We start from the raw sequence: 12,495 nt of genomic DNA on the forward strand, positions 1-12,495 counted from the left end.
GCCTAAGCCTGTCGGGCTAAACGAATACGACGCCAAGTCAGTAGGCTCAACGCCAACCATAATTTTGCAACTCTTGTTCATTTTCAGCTACACTATAAAGTGAACTATTGTGACGGAACAATTGCGGTCTATGTTTAAGGCAATGATAGCAGCGACTATTGTTGCCCTTCGCTGAGCCAATTGTGGATACATTTACTAAGCTGAGGCTAGTTGCAATGTAAACCGCTCTCCTCTTGCAAGCCTAGCAATTTCGCTTTCCGGCTGAAGTTTCGACTTCATATATCATTTCCACTGCTATTGTGAGCTTTTTGGTACATTCTTTTCCCAAATTTCCACACTTCGTCTATAACAAGTGCCTTGCCTTCGGTAGTCTCTCGCTCTGAAAGAATGACAAAGTCGGCATCAGCTCCGACGTCGAGCGTGCCCTTGATGCCATGCAGCCCCAGCATGGAGGCAGGACCAGCGGTGACTGTCAACAGCACACTAGGGATGCTGGACTTGGACCATTGAAGGAGGTTGTTAACGCTTTCAAGAAGAGTTACGGAGCTTGTCGGAGCCTTAGGTTAGCGCACAAAAACTCATGAGTTTGCCTTGTCATCGTTTGGAAGCCCAGTCTGTGGAGTACTTACCTTCCAGCAATTGTGTCCGAGTTGTGAAGAGTAAGTCTATGGCCCTCTTTCTTGATGTTGCATGATGAGTCGCCATTCATCCACTGATATATACCATCTGGCGAGCCCAGCAGATGCATTCCATCGGTGACGAGGATCAATCTGTCTGGGTTTGTTTTGAACACCAAACTCACTGTCGCGGGATGCAGATGGATGCCATCAGCGATAATTCCAAAAAAGGGCCGAGCCGCATTAGAACTGTGTCCCAGCAGGCCCAAAACGCCTGGGTTTCTGTGATGCAGAGGCGCCATTGCATTAAAGAGGTGCGTAATCATGGAAGCGCCGTTCTCGACTGCTGTAGCGGCTTGCTCATAGGTGGCGTCGGTATGGCCGATGGAGAAGACAATATTCTGCAAAGCTAGCTTTGGAATCAAAGATGTCATTTTACCAAGTTCTGGGGCCGCCGTAATCATCTTGATCGCCGCTGCATGGTTTCTTTTATCAGAAATAAGATTCTCCTTGCCATAGCGTGCCTCGATGTCTGTGAAATTTTGTGCTTCTGCCAAAGCGTCCACATCATGTGCCCCATTCCTCAGCGTATTCAAGAAAGGCCCTTCACAATGTGCACCGAGTGACTCGGCACCGAGTTCTGCAAGTCGCAATAGACCTTGTGGTTTGTGGAACGGTAGAGCCTAATTTCTTTAATAAAACGGCAAATGTAAGGGAGCTGGCAAGGACTAACCTTCTTGTACACAACTGACTGTTGGCTGGTGATGGTAGGCAGATAAGAAGTTACGCCTGTCTGAAGCAGCCTCTCGTTGACTTTTCTGAGCCGCTTCGCATAGTCGCCCATATCTCCAGCTACGTCCGAGAAGTTGAAGCCAAACGCGCCATTGAGCTGACAATCAATCCAACCTGGAGAAACAATAGATCCATTCAGGTCAATGACTTGGACTTCCGGAAGTTTTCGACCATAACAAGATGCCGGCTCGTCAATGATTCTTCCCCACTCTGCGTTAAACCAGACGTCTTCATGCAGAAGTGTGTTTCCACGCAAGAGCCTACAGTTTGTGAATCGTATCAAGCGTGGCTCCGCCGTAGCACCGCCAGGATACAGTGACTTGCTTTTGTAAGGCACCATGATTCTTGGAGTAAAGATGTTCCAGATTTCTATATGCCTTGGCAAGTACTCTGAGGGGGTATGCTTGAGAATACTTTACGACTTGCCTTTTCTATACGTATCGCGTATTGTCCACAAAATCTTTGTACGTACTTCTATAATATGCATTCGCGCTTCTTCCAACGTACGGTATCGAGGTGGGGACGGCCGGCCCAGCACAGTGACTCATGTGTACGTTCTAGTTTCAGAAGCAGGCAACAGCACAGAAAATAACTCGGATATGGCAATGGCCAATGCACTCGTCGACCAATGAACCGCTGATTATCATCGCAACAGGCACATGCCGGTCAAGCATGGCTGACAGCTTCAAGTCTAACAGGACTTCCTCGCTGTAAATAGTGCTCTATAGTGGGCACGGGGCTTTGGATCTTGCGATGACTTGTCAAAAGCTTGCTAGCTCTGTGAACTGTTTACCATATGACGATTATTTAACAGCAATGCCATTCCGTGGCGAGCCCACAAATATCGGTAGGTGGGCACGGTTTACAACTACCTGGCTGAGCCGTGCCCATAATTTCGTAACCAGCCTGGGCCACGGTTGAGCCGTGCCCACTATTTCTCGACCAGCCCGGGCCCCACAGCTGTGGCCGACGAACGACAAAAGCCCAAGTATTGCTAGCCATGCCATAGATAGCCGTTTGCTGGTCATAAGATTTATAGTCGGCATACTCCTGCCCGCAATCGCCCTGATATTGTACCCAGGTTTATCCATCATCTCTCCTCAGAAACGAATCGCATTTCATCATGACCAGCAATGAACCACAAACCTATTTGGTCGACAAGACTGCGGATGGCATCACCACCATTACCATCAATCGAGCTCACAGACGCAACGCCATCGATGGACCCACTGCTAGAGGTCTGACGAGTGCTTTGCTTGCCTTTGAACAAGACGCCAGCCAGAAAGTCTGTATTCTGTACGGTGCCCACGGTACTTTCTGCTCTGGATTCGATCTTCACGAGGTTGCCAAGTATGGGCAAGCGAGCGAGGAGTACAGAGGTCCAATTATTGACCCTCAGCATCATGTCGTGGGCCGTAACATTGGCCCCATCGGCCCGTCCAGGATGCAGGTTAAAAAACCCATTATCAGTGCAGTATCAGGATATGCTGTCGCTGGCGGTTTAGAGCTCTCTTTAATTGGCGATATTCGAGTCGCGGAAGAAGATGCTACTTTTGGCGTCTTTTGCCGCAGGTTTGGTGTGCCTTTGATCGACGGCGGGACAGTCCGCCTCCAGGCAATTATCGGGCTAGGAAGGGCTCTTGATATGATCCTCACAGGGCGCAGTGTCCCAGCTCACGAAGCATTACAGATGGGGCTCGCCAATCGTGTCGTTCCGCGGGGACAAGCCTTGGCAGAGGCGACACAGATCGCGAAACAGCTCTTGACATTCCCCCAAAACTGTATGAACGTTGACCGCACAAACTGTTATTATTCTGCCTACAGTGCCAAATCCTTTGAGGATGCTCTCAGCAATGAGTTTGAGAATGGTGTACAGGTCATCACCAAGGAAAGTGTTAAAGGAGCTGCACAATTTAGTGGAGGGGCAGGGCGCCACGGCGAGACTGTGACTTCCAAGTTTTGAAACTTCGTTACTGAGGACAGCGAGACTCAAATAGATGCAGAATGGTTGGAAATAGAGTTGACAAAATGCCTAGGCACAATTTTTACACGAAATTCGCCAATGTGCAGGTGAGCCAGGGAAGCCCGCTTCAGTTCCTTATAAGCCACAACGACACCAAACAGTAGAGCAGGGACTGGTGACTCCACCGCTAGTTCAGAATACCGGCTTTGGAGCATATGTCTTCTTTGCATGCTTTTGCCTGTTTTTAGGTGCATAGACGTTTACTTAGCACCCGAGCCAAATGGTAAGACTCCAGAGCAGATGGGCCAAGTTTTCAAAGACAATACTGGAACAGAGGAAGTGGCACAAAAGGCAGTCTTATGCACCGAGTCGAGCAAGCTGTGTAGTTTTCTAAACAGGTTTAAGACTTTGTTACACTTTTTGCAACTTAGTATCTAATGTGGCAGGAAAGGCTCTGTCGTATGACCACTTACAATTATCGCATGCAAAGTTGGCCAATCAATGAATCACACCGTAACAGCCCACTTGGTTGAGAGAGCTCCTGTGCTTTGCATCGTCGAAAAAAAAATGAAAAAAGTTTATTTAACGAGTTTGAAAGGTCTACACTTATTCAAAGTGAACAAGCTTGAATGGCGGAATGGTAGGGCGAGCGCACGAGTCGGTACACTGTATAGGGTGTATATGCGCTCTACGCAAGTTTATTGGGGGAGGTCCTTCCAACCAGTATAGTCCCGATCATCTGTAACTGACAGATAATGAAATTGGATTGTTAATAAAAATTTGAGACAGTCATCTGCTCCTAATTTCTCACGTTTTCACGCTGAATCTGCTCGGCATTATTGAAAAGATGTGTCACATCCAGGCCTAGGCACGTATGGCTTTCCGAGCTAAAAAGGTTATAGATATTAGTAAAAGTATTTATTATTAGCTAAAGTCGTATACTAAGAATAAATTTCTACCTTAGTTAAGGTACCTAGTAGACTTAGAAAAGGGGGAAGAAGAGAGAAATAACTCTATTAAGACTAGACTATTTAATATTAATAAGGCGTCCTATAGTATTATAAGTTCTAAAAGACTTTTATAATTTATATAAATAGTTTAATTTAGTAAGGATTTTAAATAACTTCTATTAAAAGTATTATAGTATAATAATAATCTTTTTCTTCTTTTAATATAAATATTAAAATTTAAAACTATTTAATTAAAGAATAATAAAAGAATATTTAAACTATTATATAAATAGTTCTAATAAATATATTCTTTATAATAAAAGTTTTTTTATATTATTTTTTAAAGAAGTTTCTTTAAATAATAAAAAGAGTAAACTATAATAATAATACTAAAATCTTTTAAAAATGCTAGTAAGGTTAGAATATTATTTAACTTTAGTAGAATAAAACTTAAATACTTAATTAAGTATAATAATAAAAATAATATAAAAAGAAAGAAAGCTTATAAAATAAAACTATATATTTTAAAAATAAAACTAATAAAAAAAGAGAATAATATTATAAATATACTAAAGTATTATAAATAAAAAGTAGAATAATTTAATAAATAACTATAAGTTTTATAAAAGTATAGAAATAAAGAATATAATTAATATAAATATACTAAAGTAAATAAAAAGTAAAGTAGTCTAATAAGTAACTATAAAGTACTTATAAGAGTATAAAAATAAAAGAACTAATTATATAACTAGATTACTAAGGATTATTATAATCTAGTACTAATCTAGGATTATTAGGATTATAGAGTAAATAAAGTAATCTAAGTAATATAGTAGAGGATAGGATAGATATATAAAGGAAGCGATTATAGATAAGTAGACTAAATCTCTATTAATTAATCTATATAATAGTTCTACTATTAGGAGATATCTTTTACTATAATTTCTACTATAATAACTATTTATTAGTACTTTATATATTTAAACTAACTCTCTTCTTAAGAATTAGACTAACTATAGATTAGGATTAAGCTACTATTATAATAATTATATAACTAAATACTAAATAATCTAATACTAATCTAGTATTCTTAGACTAATTAGTAAACTATAGTAATTTAAGTAATATAGTAAAGAGAAGGATAGATATATAAAGAAAAGGATTTTTAGTTAATAACTAGACTAGATCTCTACTAATTTATCTAAGTAATAATTCTACTATTAGGAGAAATCTCTTAATATAATCTATACTATAGTAACTATTTATTAATACTCTATATATTTAAACTAACTCTCTTCTTAAAAAATAGACCTAGTATAGATTAAGGATTAAGCTACTATTATAATAAGTGTCTGTATTTCTTTATTAATTCTACTATTCTACCCTTTACTACCTATATTTTAATGTGTTTATAATAGTAGCTACTATACTAGTAAGTTATTAGCTAGCAACTTCGGTTAGATAAGATAAATTATAGCTGTAAACAATTTTTCCGATTTATTTTTTTTAAAGGCATACATTCATAATTAAAGCTAGTTATAGGAACTCACGGACGAGAAATTTAGCGCAGAACGGAAGAGGACGGCCAGTAGTGGGTTGTGTGCGATAGGCGTCATATAGTTCAATATTACAATGGCCAGCTGCATAGCCCCATACTTTGCCTAGAAAACAGCAGTAAATACATAATATATATAAAGCAGACTTCTCTACCATTCGCGTGTGGCGAATGCGCATAGATGCGAAAGGTGTTTTCAGCATTTGTTAGGGCCCTCGAGTGTCGTAGGGTTGATTTTAATAAGCATTTGTATACTAGGGCAGCAACCTCCCTAAGCACCACCCGCCGGTTGTCTTGACTGGCCACGTAGGAAGCTTCAAACCTAGTTAATTGACTCCCCTTTTCTCTGTATCTATGCCTAATGCGTAAGAACGGGCAAATGTCCAACCTGGGATTAGCGAGGCCCAATAGGCCGCATCTTCGTCCTTGTACTCGGGCTGTAGGGATGGGCCAAGTTTGAGTCATGCCAGCGCCTACTGGAACGCCCAAGGCTGACTAGGCTGCGCCACAATGCAACATGCTTTCTTTGTCTTCGGGCGTTCCGCGGGGCGGGGGCGATCGGGCTAATCCCGTGTTCGGGCCGTTGCGACGAGGCTGCACCGCTTCCGTTCTCCGGAAAAAGTATTTTTTGAGGAGAAGGAGATCCCTCCGAATACCGTGAGGATGTTCACCCTTGATATGTTAGCATAGAACCTGTTTACGAAAATGCCTGGGCCCAAGTCAGTGCGACGGGGAGGGTCGCCAAAGACGGTTGGCTGCAGGTTCAAGGGGGCGGCTTGCAGGGGGAGCTCAGCCTTCCAACTCACCTTGCATAAGTTGCAACTGAAAGTGGTTCGCCTGCCGTGATCGTTTCCGTTATTGAAGAAACTGTTTCAGAATTTTACATAGCAGAGTAAGACCATAGGTTAGGAGGGCAAGTTTTGCCAGACGAGTGAAGCTGGCACCACGTTTAGCTGGCCGCGACGGTGGGCGACCGTGTGTCCGTGAATAGCGGATTTTAACATCCTGGAAAGCCACCAGCGCCTACAGCTGTATCATGTGCCTCGCTGCACGTAGTTAATACTCCAGCTCCACCCATTCGTCAAGCAGGTGCATGACTGTGTGCAGCTCGTCTAGAATAGGCATGAGGGTTAAGATGGCATGCTTACAAACGTTACCTGCGGCCCCTTGTTCTATTTAGAGTCCAGCTTTGTCCATTTCTGTAACACAGTTGTTCGTCCTACCTAAGTTACGCTCGACGTTGGACTGCAGTTCTTTCCACAATGACGAAGGTATGGACAATGTTTGCATAGTAGTTTAATTGGAACTAACAGGATGGCAGATTAATCTTTATCCCAACGCAAATATTCCGCCTCGAGACGAGCGAGACCTTCCGCTACCTTCTACAGAAAGCCCTCCCGCCCCATTCCTGTTCGGATCCCGCAGTTCTTCCACGTCAGAGAACGAATTCAGCTTCCGAACCCCGTCGATATCTGTATCTCCTATCCCTAACCCTGAGCGAAGAGAGTATACCACCTCTCCTATCCCGAGTGCAAGAGACTACACCTCGACTCAGCTCTGCGATGCTGTCGCCCAATTGGGGGTAAACGGCAACGGGGGTCTTTCGGACTTTCAAGATCTATCGTCTGCGCTGAACGACGAATCTTTTGCTGAAACACCGCGAGCTGCTCGGCCAGGCCTCACAGTCCTTCCAGAGGACGGAGATCGGTCCCGGGGGTCTACACGTAGACGCAGTTCAAGCAATATAAAACGCTACGATGTTTCTGTTGAAGAACCTCCGAGGGATGTCTTCAATTCACCTGAATTTCAGTCAGCGCTGCTCGGCACCAAGGCCCTAGCGGGAGAGTTGGCCGAGGTGCTGAGCAGCAGCCCACTGCATCGAGAAGAAGACTCAAAGATGCATGAGCTACACAAAACGGCTGTCGCCTTGGCCGATTTCAGGCCCACCGCAACAAGAGTTGTGGGTTTTGTTGGTGGCGCAGGCGCCGGTAAGTCTAGACAGGATTTCGACCATGACCTGAGCGCTAACAAAATGAACAGGGAAGAGCAGCGTCTTAAACTCGTTACTGGATGAAGGGGATCTTGTGAAATCAGTGAGATGAATACGCATTCTTTTAAAAAAAATATACTAATGACGGTAAAATAGGGTAGTGCTGGCGGGGCTTGCACTTGCGCAGCTACCGAATTCCACTACCACGACTCGGACACGATCAGCATTGAAGTTCAGCTCTTTGACGAAGACGCGCTCCTGGAGCAGCAAATGCAACTTCTAAAATACTATCGCCATTTTCATCTCGAGTGTCCGTCTGAAGACGACCGAGACTACTTCTACGAGTTGGCGATGCTTGCTACAGATACATTCAGCTCACTGTTTCAGAGCCAACTACCAAGTCAAAATACTCTCCTAAATGAAGACGAAGGCCGCATGAAGCGTACATTTAAACGTCTTATTACGGAGCTGAGGCCTCCAAGCTCCCATACCGTCATGACTGGACTAACAAAAGAGGCATGCTCGGAGAAGCTGACGGAGCTGACGTCCACTCCAGCTTCTTCTGCTGGAGACTCCGCCACCCGAGCTGCTGTTTGGCCCTATATTGAGAAAATCAGGTATTTCCGGTTAAATTAACGATAAGCTTTGCGCAATATACTAATTTTTAATAGAGTATTTCTCAATGCGCAGATACTGAAGAAGGGATTGATCCTGGTAGATTTGCCAGGTATGTGATCCTTCTCTCCACACATTCATATTACTGTCCACTAATGCCTCCAGGGCTCCGCGATATTAATTCTGCGCGAAGAAACATAACTGAGGTATACATTCGAAACTGTAATGAAATATTCGCCGTTTGCCCGGCGAGTCGAGCCTCCGACGACGAGACAATCCAGGAGATCTTCCGGATGGCGGAGCATCTAGAAAGCATTAGCATCATATGCACAAACTCCGAGGTACAATCTCTCCCCACCTCTTCATTAGTATGTCAAATTCGTTGCAGGCGTAATTAATAGCATCTCTCTTCCGTCATAGGCCATTAATGGAAAGGAGTGCCAAAAGGATTGGCCAGGAGAACGAGCAGCTACTATCAAAAAGCAGTTGAAGGCCATTGAAAAGCACCGAAAAAACATAGAACAACTGAAAGAAGACTTGGATGAGGAATTGCAGAATTTCCCCGACGAAGAAAATCGCTTCCATGAGGACAATCGGAGAATAAATAAGCTCAGAGAAAGCATACTTAAATCTCAGTGAGTTTAATTCAATGACTTTCTCTGAAATGAAAAACTAATTATTCAAAATAGGAAAACCGAAGAATCTTGCCAGTTCGAGTAGGTCTACGTGCTTCCATGTTCGTCTGATATTGCATGAGCAAAACAAAGGTTAACTGATGTGCCCCAGACTACAAAGCTTCCTGATAAAATGTCGAAACGGCGACCTAGTTAAAAGTCTACACAGAAAGTACCGAACTGGTCCTGCTTCAGCGGATACCAAGGTCTTCTGTGTAAGCAATACTCTCTATCAAGAAAAGCGGCAGGCAAAGATCGAGATTGCTCTGCCCTACCTCAAGTTGAGCGGCATCATCGATCTGCGTCGACACTGCGTGTCAATCGTCTCTGCGAACCAGCACCGCGCAGCGTCTGCTTTCATGAAAACAGATGTCCCGAAGCTGCTGGCTGCCATTGATCTTTGGGTTCAGTCGGGCGTGAATACTTGGGACGGCGAGATTAGAGCTGCTGTGAGGAGTGCGCTTGATGATGTAGAAACCCGGCTCGAATCGGCAAGTTTCTGATGAAAATTAGATAACCTTTCGTAATTTCTTGCTAACCCAGTCCCACAGACTCTCAACCACCGCGCACCTTCCCAACAAATTTCCAAGGTACTCTGCCAGATTTTCAAAGCAGAAGTATATGACAGTAAGTATAGCCAGTAACCTTGCGTCTTTCCTTTCTTTTATCAATGACGCTAAGATACTTAACAAGGGCGCCGAGTGAATGAATGGAGCGAATCGGCATATTCCGCAGCCAGTCAATGGTCCGTTGTAGGTGATGTGAAGCCCGCAGCATCTTCGTTCATAGGCTAATTCAATGATGCAGTGGTATCACTGTAAGTTAGACACACCCAGGTTGCGTCGCTTCCACTTATAATTGCTAGCTACATACAGCGCATTTTGTCGCCAATATGGGAATTACAGCACACCTGCCGCTGGGCATCACGACTGGAATGGAGAAGCCAACAGGCAGATGGCTCAAGACATGAAGACACCGTGGCAAACATTCGTATCATTTGTGCAAGCAGAAGAAACCAGAATAGCTGAGTTACTCACGACCTCAACAGATTCTGTGCTCGACTCGCTGGGTAAGTACCGGGAATACAGAAGTCAAATGCTCGTCGACAGTGGGCTGCAATTCTTACACTGACTGCAGATAATCATCCTATAGGCATCCTTGCCACTATGAGCCCCTTGCGACATGCTTTGGACTTAGAGCAGAGTATCCTTCTTGATACCGTTCAGAACGCGCATGAGCGTGCCAACTTACAACTCAGGTGAGTGCTAGAGTGCAACAGTGGCTTGATGCATGTGAAGTCTGATGATGACGTGTCTTAGAAAACTACGAACCGATGCGTTTTCAAGCTTGAGAACCTCATACATCGGGGTCGCTATGGAATCCTCATATGATGCATGCAACTATGAAAGCGGTAAGTCTTTCCTCGAGTCTTGGAGAAAGGACATGTGTAGTAATCACAGATTAGGAACCGGGTCGGATGGCAGACGCAAAGCTATAATTACAGGGGCGTTTGGCAACGAAGCTTTGTTCGACGACATTATGCAAAAGCTGCGGACAGGTTTCAAAGAGTTAGCGACAACGGCGCAGAACGACGTGACGGCGGCCGTCAAGTCCTATTTGTCTGAAATTGGCAAGACCATGAATCTCTTACGTGACGAGAACACTGCGGTTGAAAGCCAGAGAGATATTGCATTCCACGAGAGGGTCAGCGATGCCTTGAAGACTAGCCAAGAGACCTTGCGGGATATTTCCCGCCCCATTGAAGCCTGATCAGTGGGCAATCTCAGTCTCGGCCGAGAAAGCTTGAAGTTGTTATGGATGTTTGGTATTCTTCTTATTATTGTTGTTCTTTTTATTGCCATTCCTGATGTCATTTTTGTTTTAGTCTTGTTATTGTAAAACAGGTATTTTATTTCAACACATTTTAGCTGTGTTAAGCACAATAAATTCAACATTTATTACAGCTTCTAATTTATTATACGTCAATTATAGATGTGGCTTGTGTCTTAGGCACACAGTAGTCGGCTTCTTAGAGCCTTAGGTAGGTTAAACAGGTACAAGGGTAGCTATAAGCACTTCAGAGTATTACTATAGGCGTAACCCAATCATTTTCTCTTTCGCTTTTTAAAGTCTTGTATTTTCTTGTATCCGTTCTGTAGGCGGTCATAACATTGCTCTCAGAGCGGCGCGAATGCCTCTGCCCTTAGTGCTCAATTCTTTTAGTAAACACAGCGCTGCGCCATGCTTAGCGCAAGTTTACCTCCTGATTTTAGCTTGATTATATGACCTAATATCCATATGTAGCGTGACTTACCCTCAAAGTCTAGGACCAGCCCTGGCGTAATCTGTCCTTGTGTTGTGGTACTGAGTCGGCCTCGACGACTCTAGGTATTGCTAAATAGGCATTCAAAAGCAGAACTCACCACTGATATACCGTCTCGCAATTTTTTGAATAACAGCTTGAAGCTGAATTCTGGTTTGGGAATGGTATGGCGGCAGCGGCTATCGCATCGGTCCACGATCGTTCCTTGTCGAACTTTAGTGGCGGCGGCATTGACTTTAGCGCATGCTACGACGCGCCTAACAACCCAGACCCGCTCAACCATGACCAACTACACCAAAGTTTAGACCGATAGCAAAGGAGCGTTACGATAGTACCATTTCGAGTTGCCACAAGCTACCTCGGCCTTTCGCGCTAATATTTCATTGCCAAAACGATTACGTAGCAGGCTGTATGGCGCAATTCCATCAATGCTGGATTGAAAATTACACCGATGACTTCGGCCGTGTGCTATTCGTTGTCGCGGCCGCCGGCCATATGGAGGCTGTCACCGCAACAGGTCTCCAATTCCATGTGCCTCAGTTCAGCTTTATTCGCCTGGCGGGTTAGCTAAGCACATGCTACGCTAGGAGCTTAGACTCCGCTCTCCCTTGGAGAGGGGGCAACATTACCCGTAACTATCTGCATCGCATGCGTAGGTATCCAGGTTCCGTAACTTCGCAATAAATTAAGAGCACCAATATACGTCTGACTTGCACCCTGTAACACTTAGTTACCTGCCGCACGACTCATCATTCACAGCACTAATAGCATAGGTCGGTCAGTAGTAGTATACATTATATAGCTACTCCTAGCCGAGTAAATACTACGATACTAATACTTATTACTAGAGTTAGACGTAAGTAAATTAAGCTTACATAGTAGTACTATACATCTAAAGTATAGGATACTAATTAACTTGGTAATATACTTAGCCGTCTTATAGCATGTCGGCCGTTAGCTGGGTCAGTCAAAACTTACCAAGGTATGAGAAAAAGAGTGTTTCGCTTCAGCAAGCA

At 44.0% G+C, this 12,495-nt stretch overlaps 3 protein-coding genes across 3 annotated transcripts; 2 read left to right on the plus strand and 1 right to left on the minus strand.

Annotated features, from left to right (window-relative positions):
* Window positions 1-275: 275 nt before the first annotated feature.
* Window positions 276-748, minus strand: ISF_09778 (carbohydrate esterase family 9; the record flags this gene model as incomplete). Its single annotated transcript, XM_018853379.1, has 2 exons — window positions 276-546; window positions 630-748. The coding sequence occupies 2 exons, from the start codon at window positions 746-748 to the stop codon at window positions 276-278; spliced, it is 390 nt and encodes a 129-aa protein (XP_018699428.1).
* Window positions 749-2,532: 1,784 nt separating this feature from the next.
* ISF_09779 (carnitinyl-CoA dehydratase) lies at window positions 2,533-3,372 on the plus strand (the record flags this gene model as incomplete). The annotated part of the gene is made up of 1 exon (XM_018853380.1): window positions 2,533-3,372. One exon carries the CDS (start codon window positions 2,533-2,535, stop codon window positions 3,370-3,372), a length of 840 nt encoding a protein of 279 aa, XP_018699429.1.
* Window positions 3,373-7,139: 3,767 nt separating this feature from the next.
* Window positions 7,140-10,926, plus strand: ISF_09780 (Dynamin, GTPase domain protein; the record flags this gene model as incomplete). Its single annotated transcript, XM_018853381.1, has 16 exons — window positions 7,140-7,148; window positions 7,199-7,865; window positions 7,918-7,970; window positions 8,024-8,484; window positions 8,539-8,594; window positions 8,648-8,850; window positions 8,903-9,117; window positions 9,172-9,198; window positions 9,269-9,626; window positions 9,708-9,783; window positions 9,850-9,908; window positions 9,964-9,973; window positions 10,022-10,225; window positions 10,294-10,414; window positions 10,476-10,567; window positions 10,622-10,926. The coding sequence occupies 16 exons, from the start codon at window positions 7,140-7,142 to the stop codon at window positions 10,924-10,926; spliced, it is 2,916 nt and encodes a 971-aa protein (XP_018699430.1).
* Between the last annotated feature and the right edge of the window lie 1,569 nt (window positions 10,927-12,495).

This window comes from Cordyceps fumosorosea (genome assembly GCF_001636725.1).
Source record: "Cordyceps fumosorosea ARSEF 2679 chromosome Unknown scaffold_72, whole genome shotgun sequence".
NCBI classification, from domain to species: Eukaryota; Fungi; Ascomycota; class Sordariomycetes; order Hypocreales; family Cordycipitaceae; genus Cordyceps; species Cordyceps fumosorosea.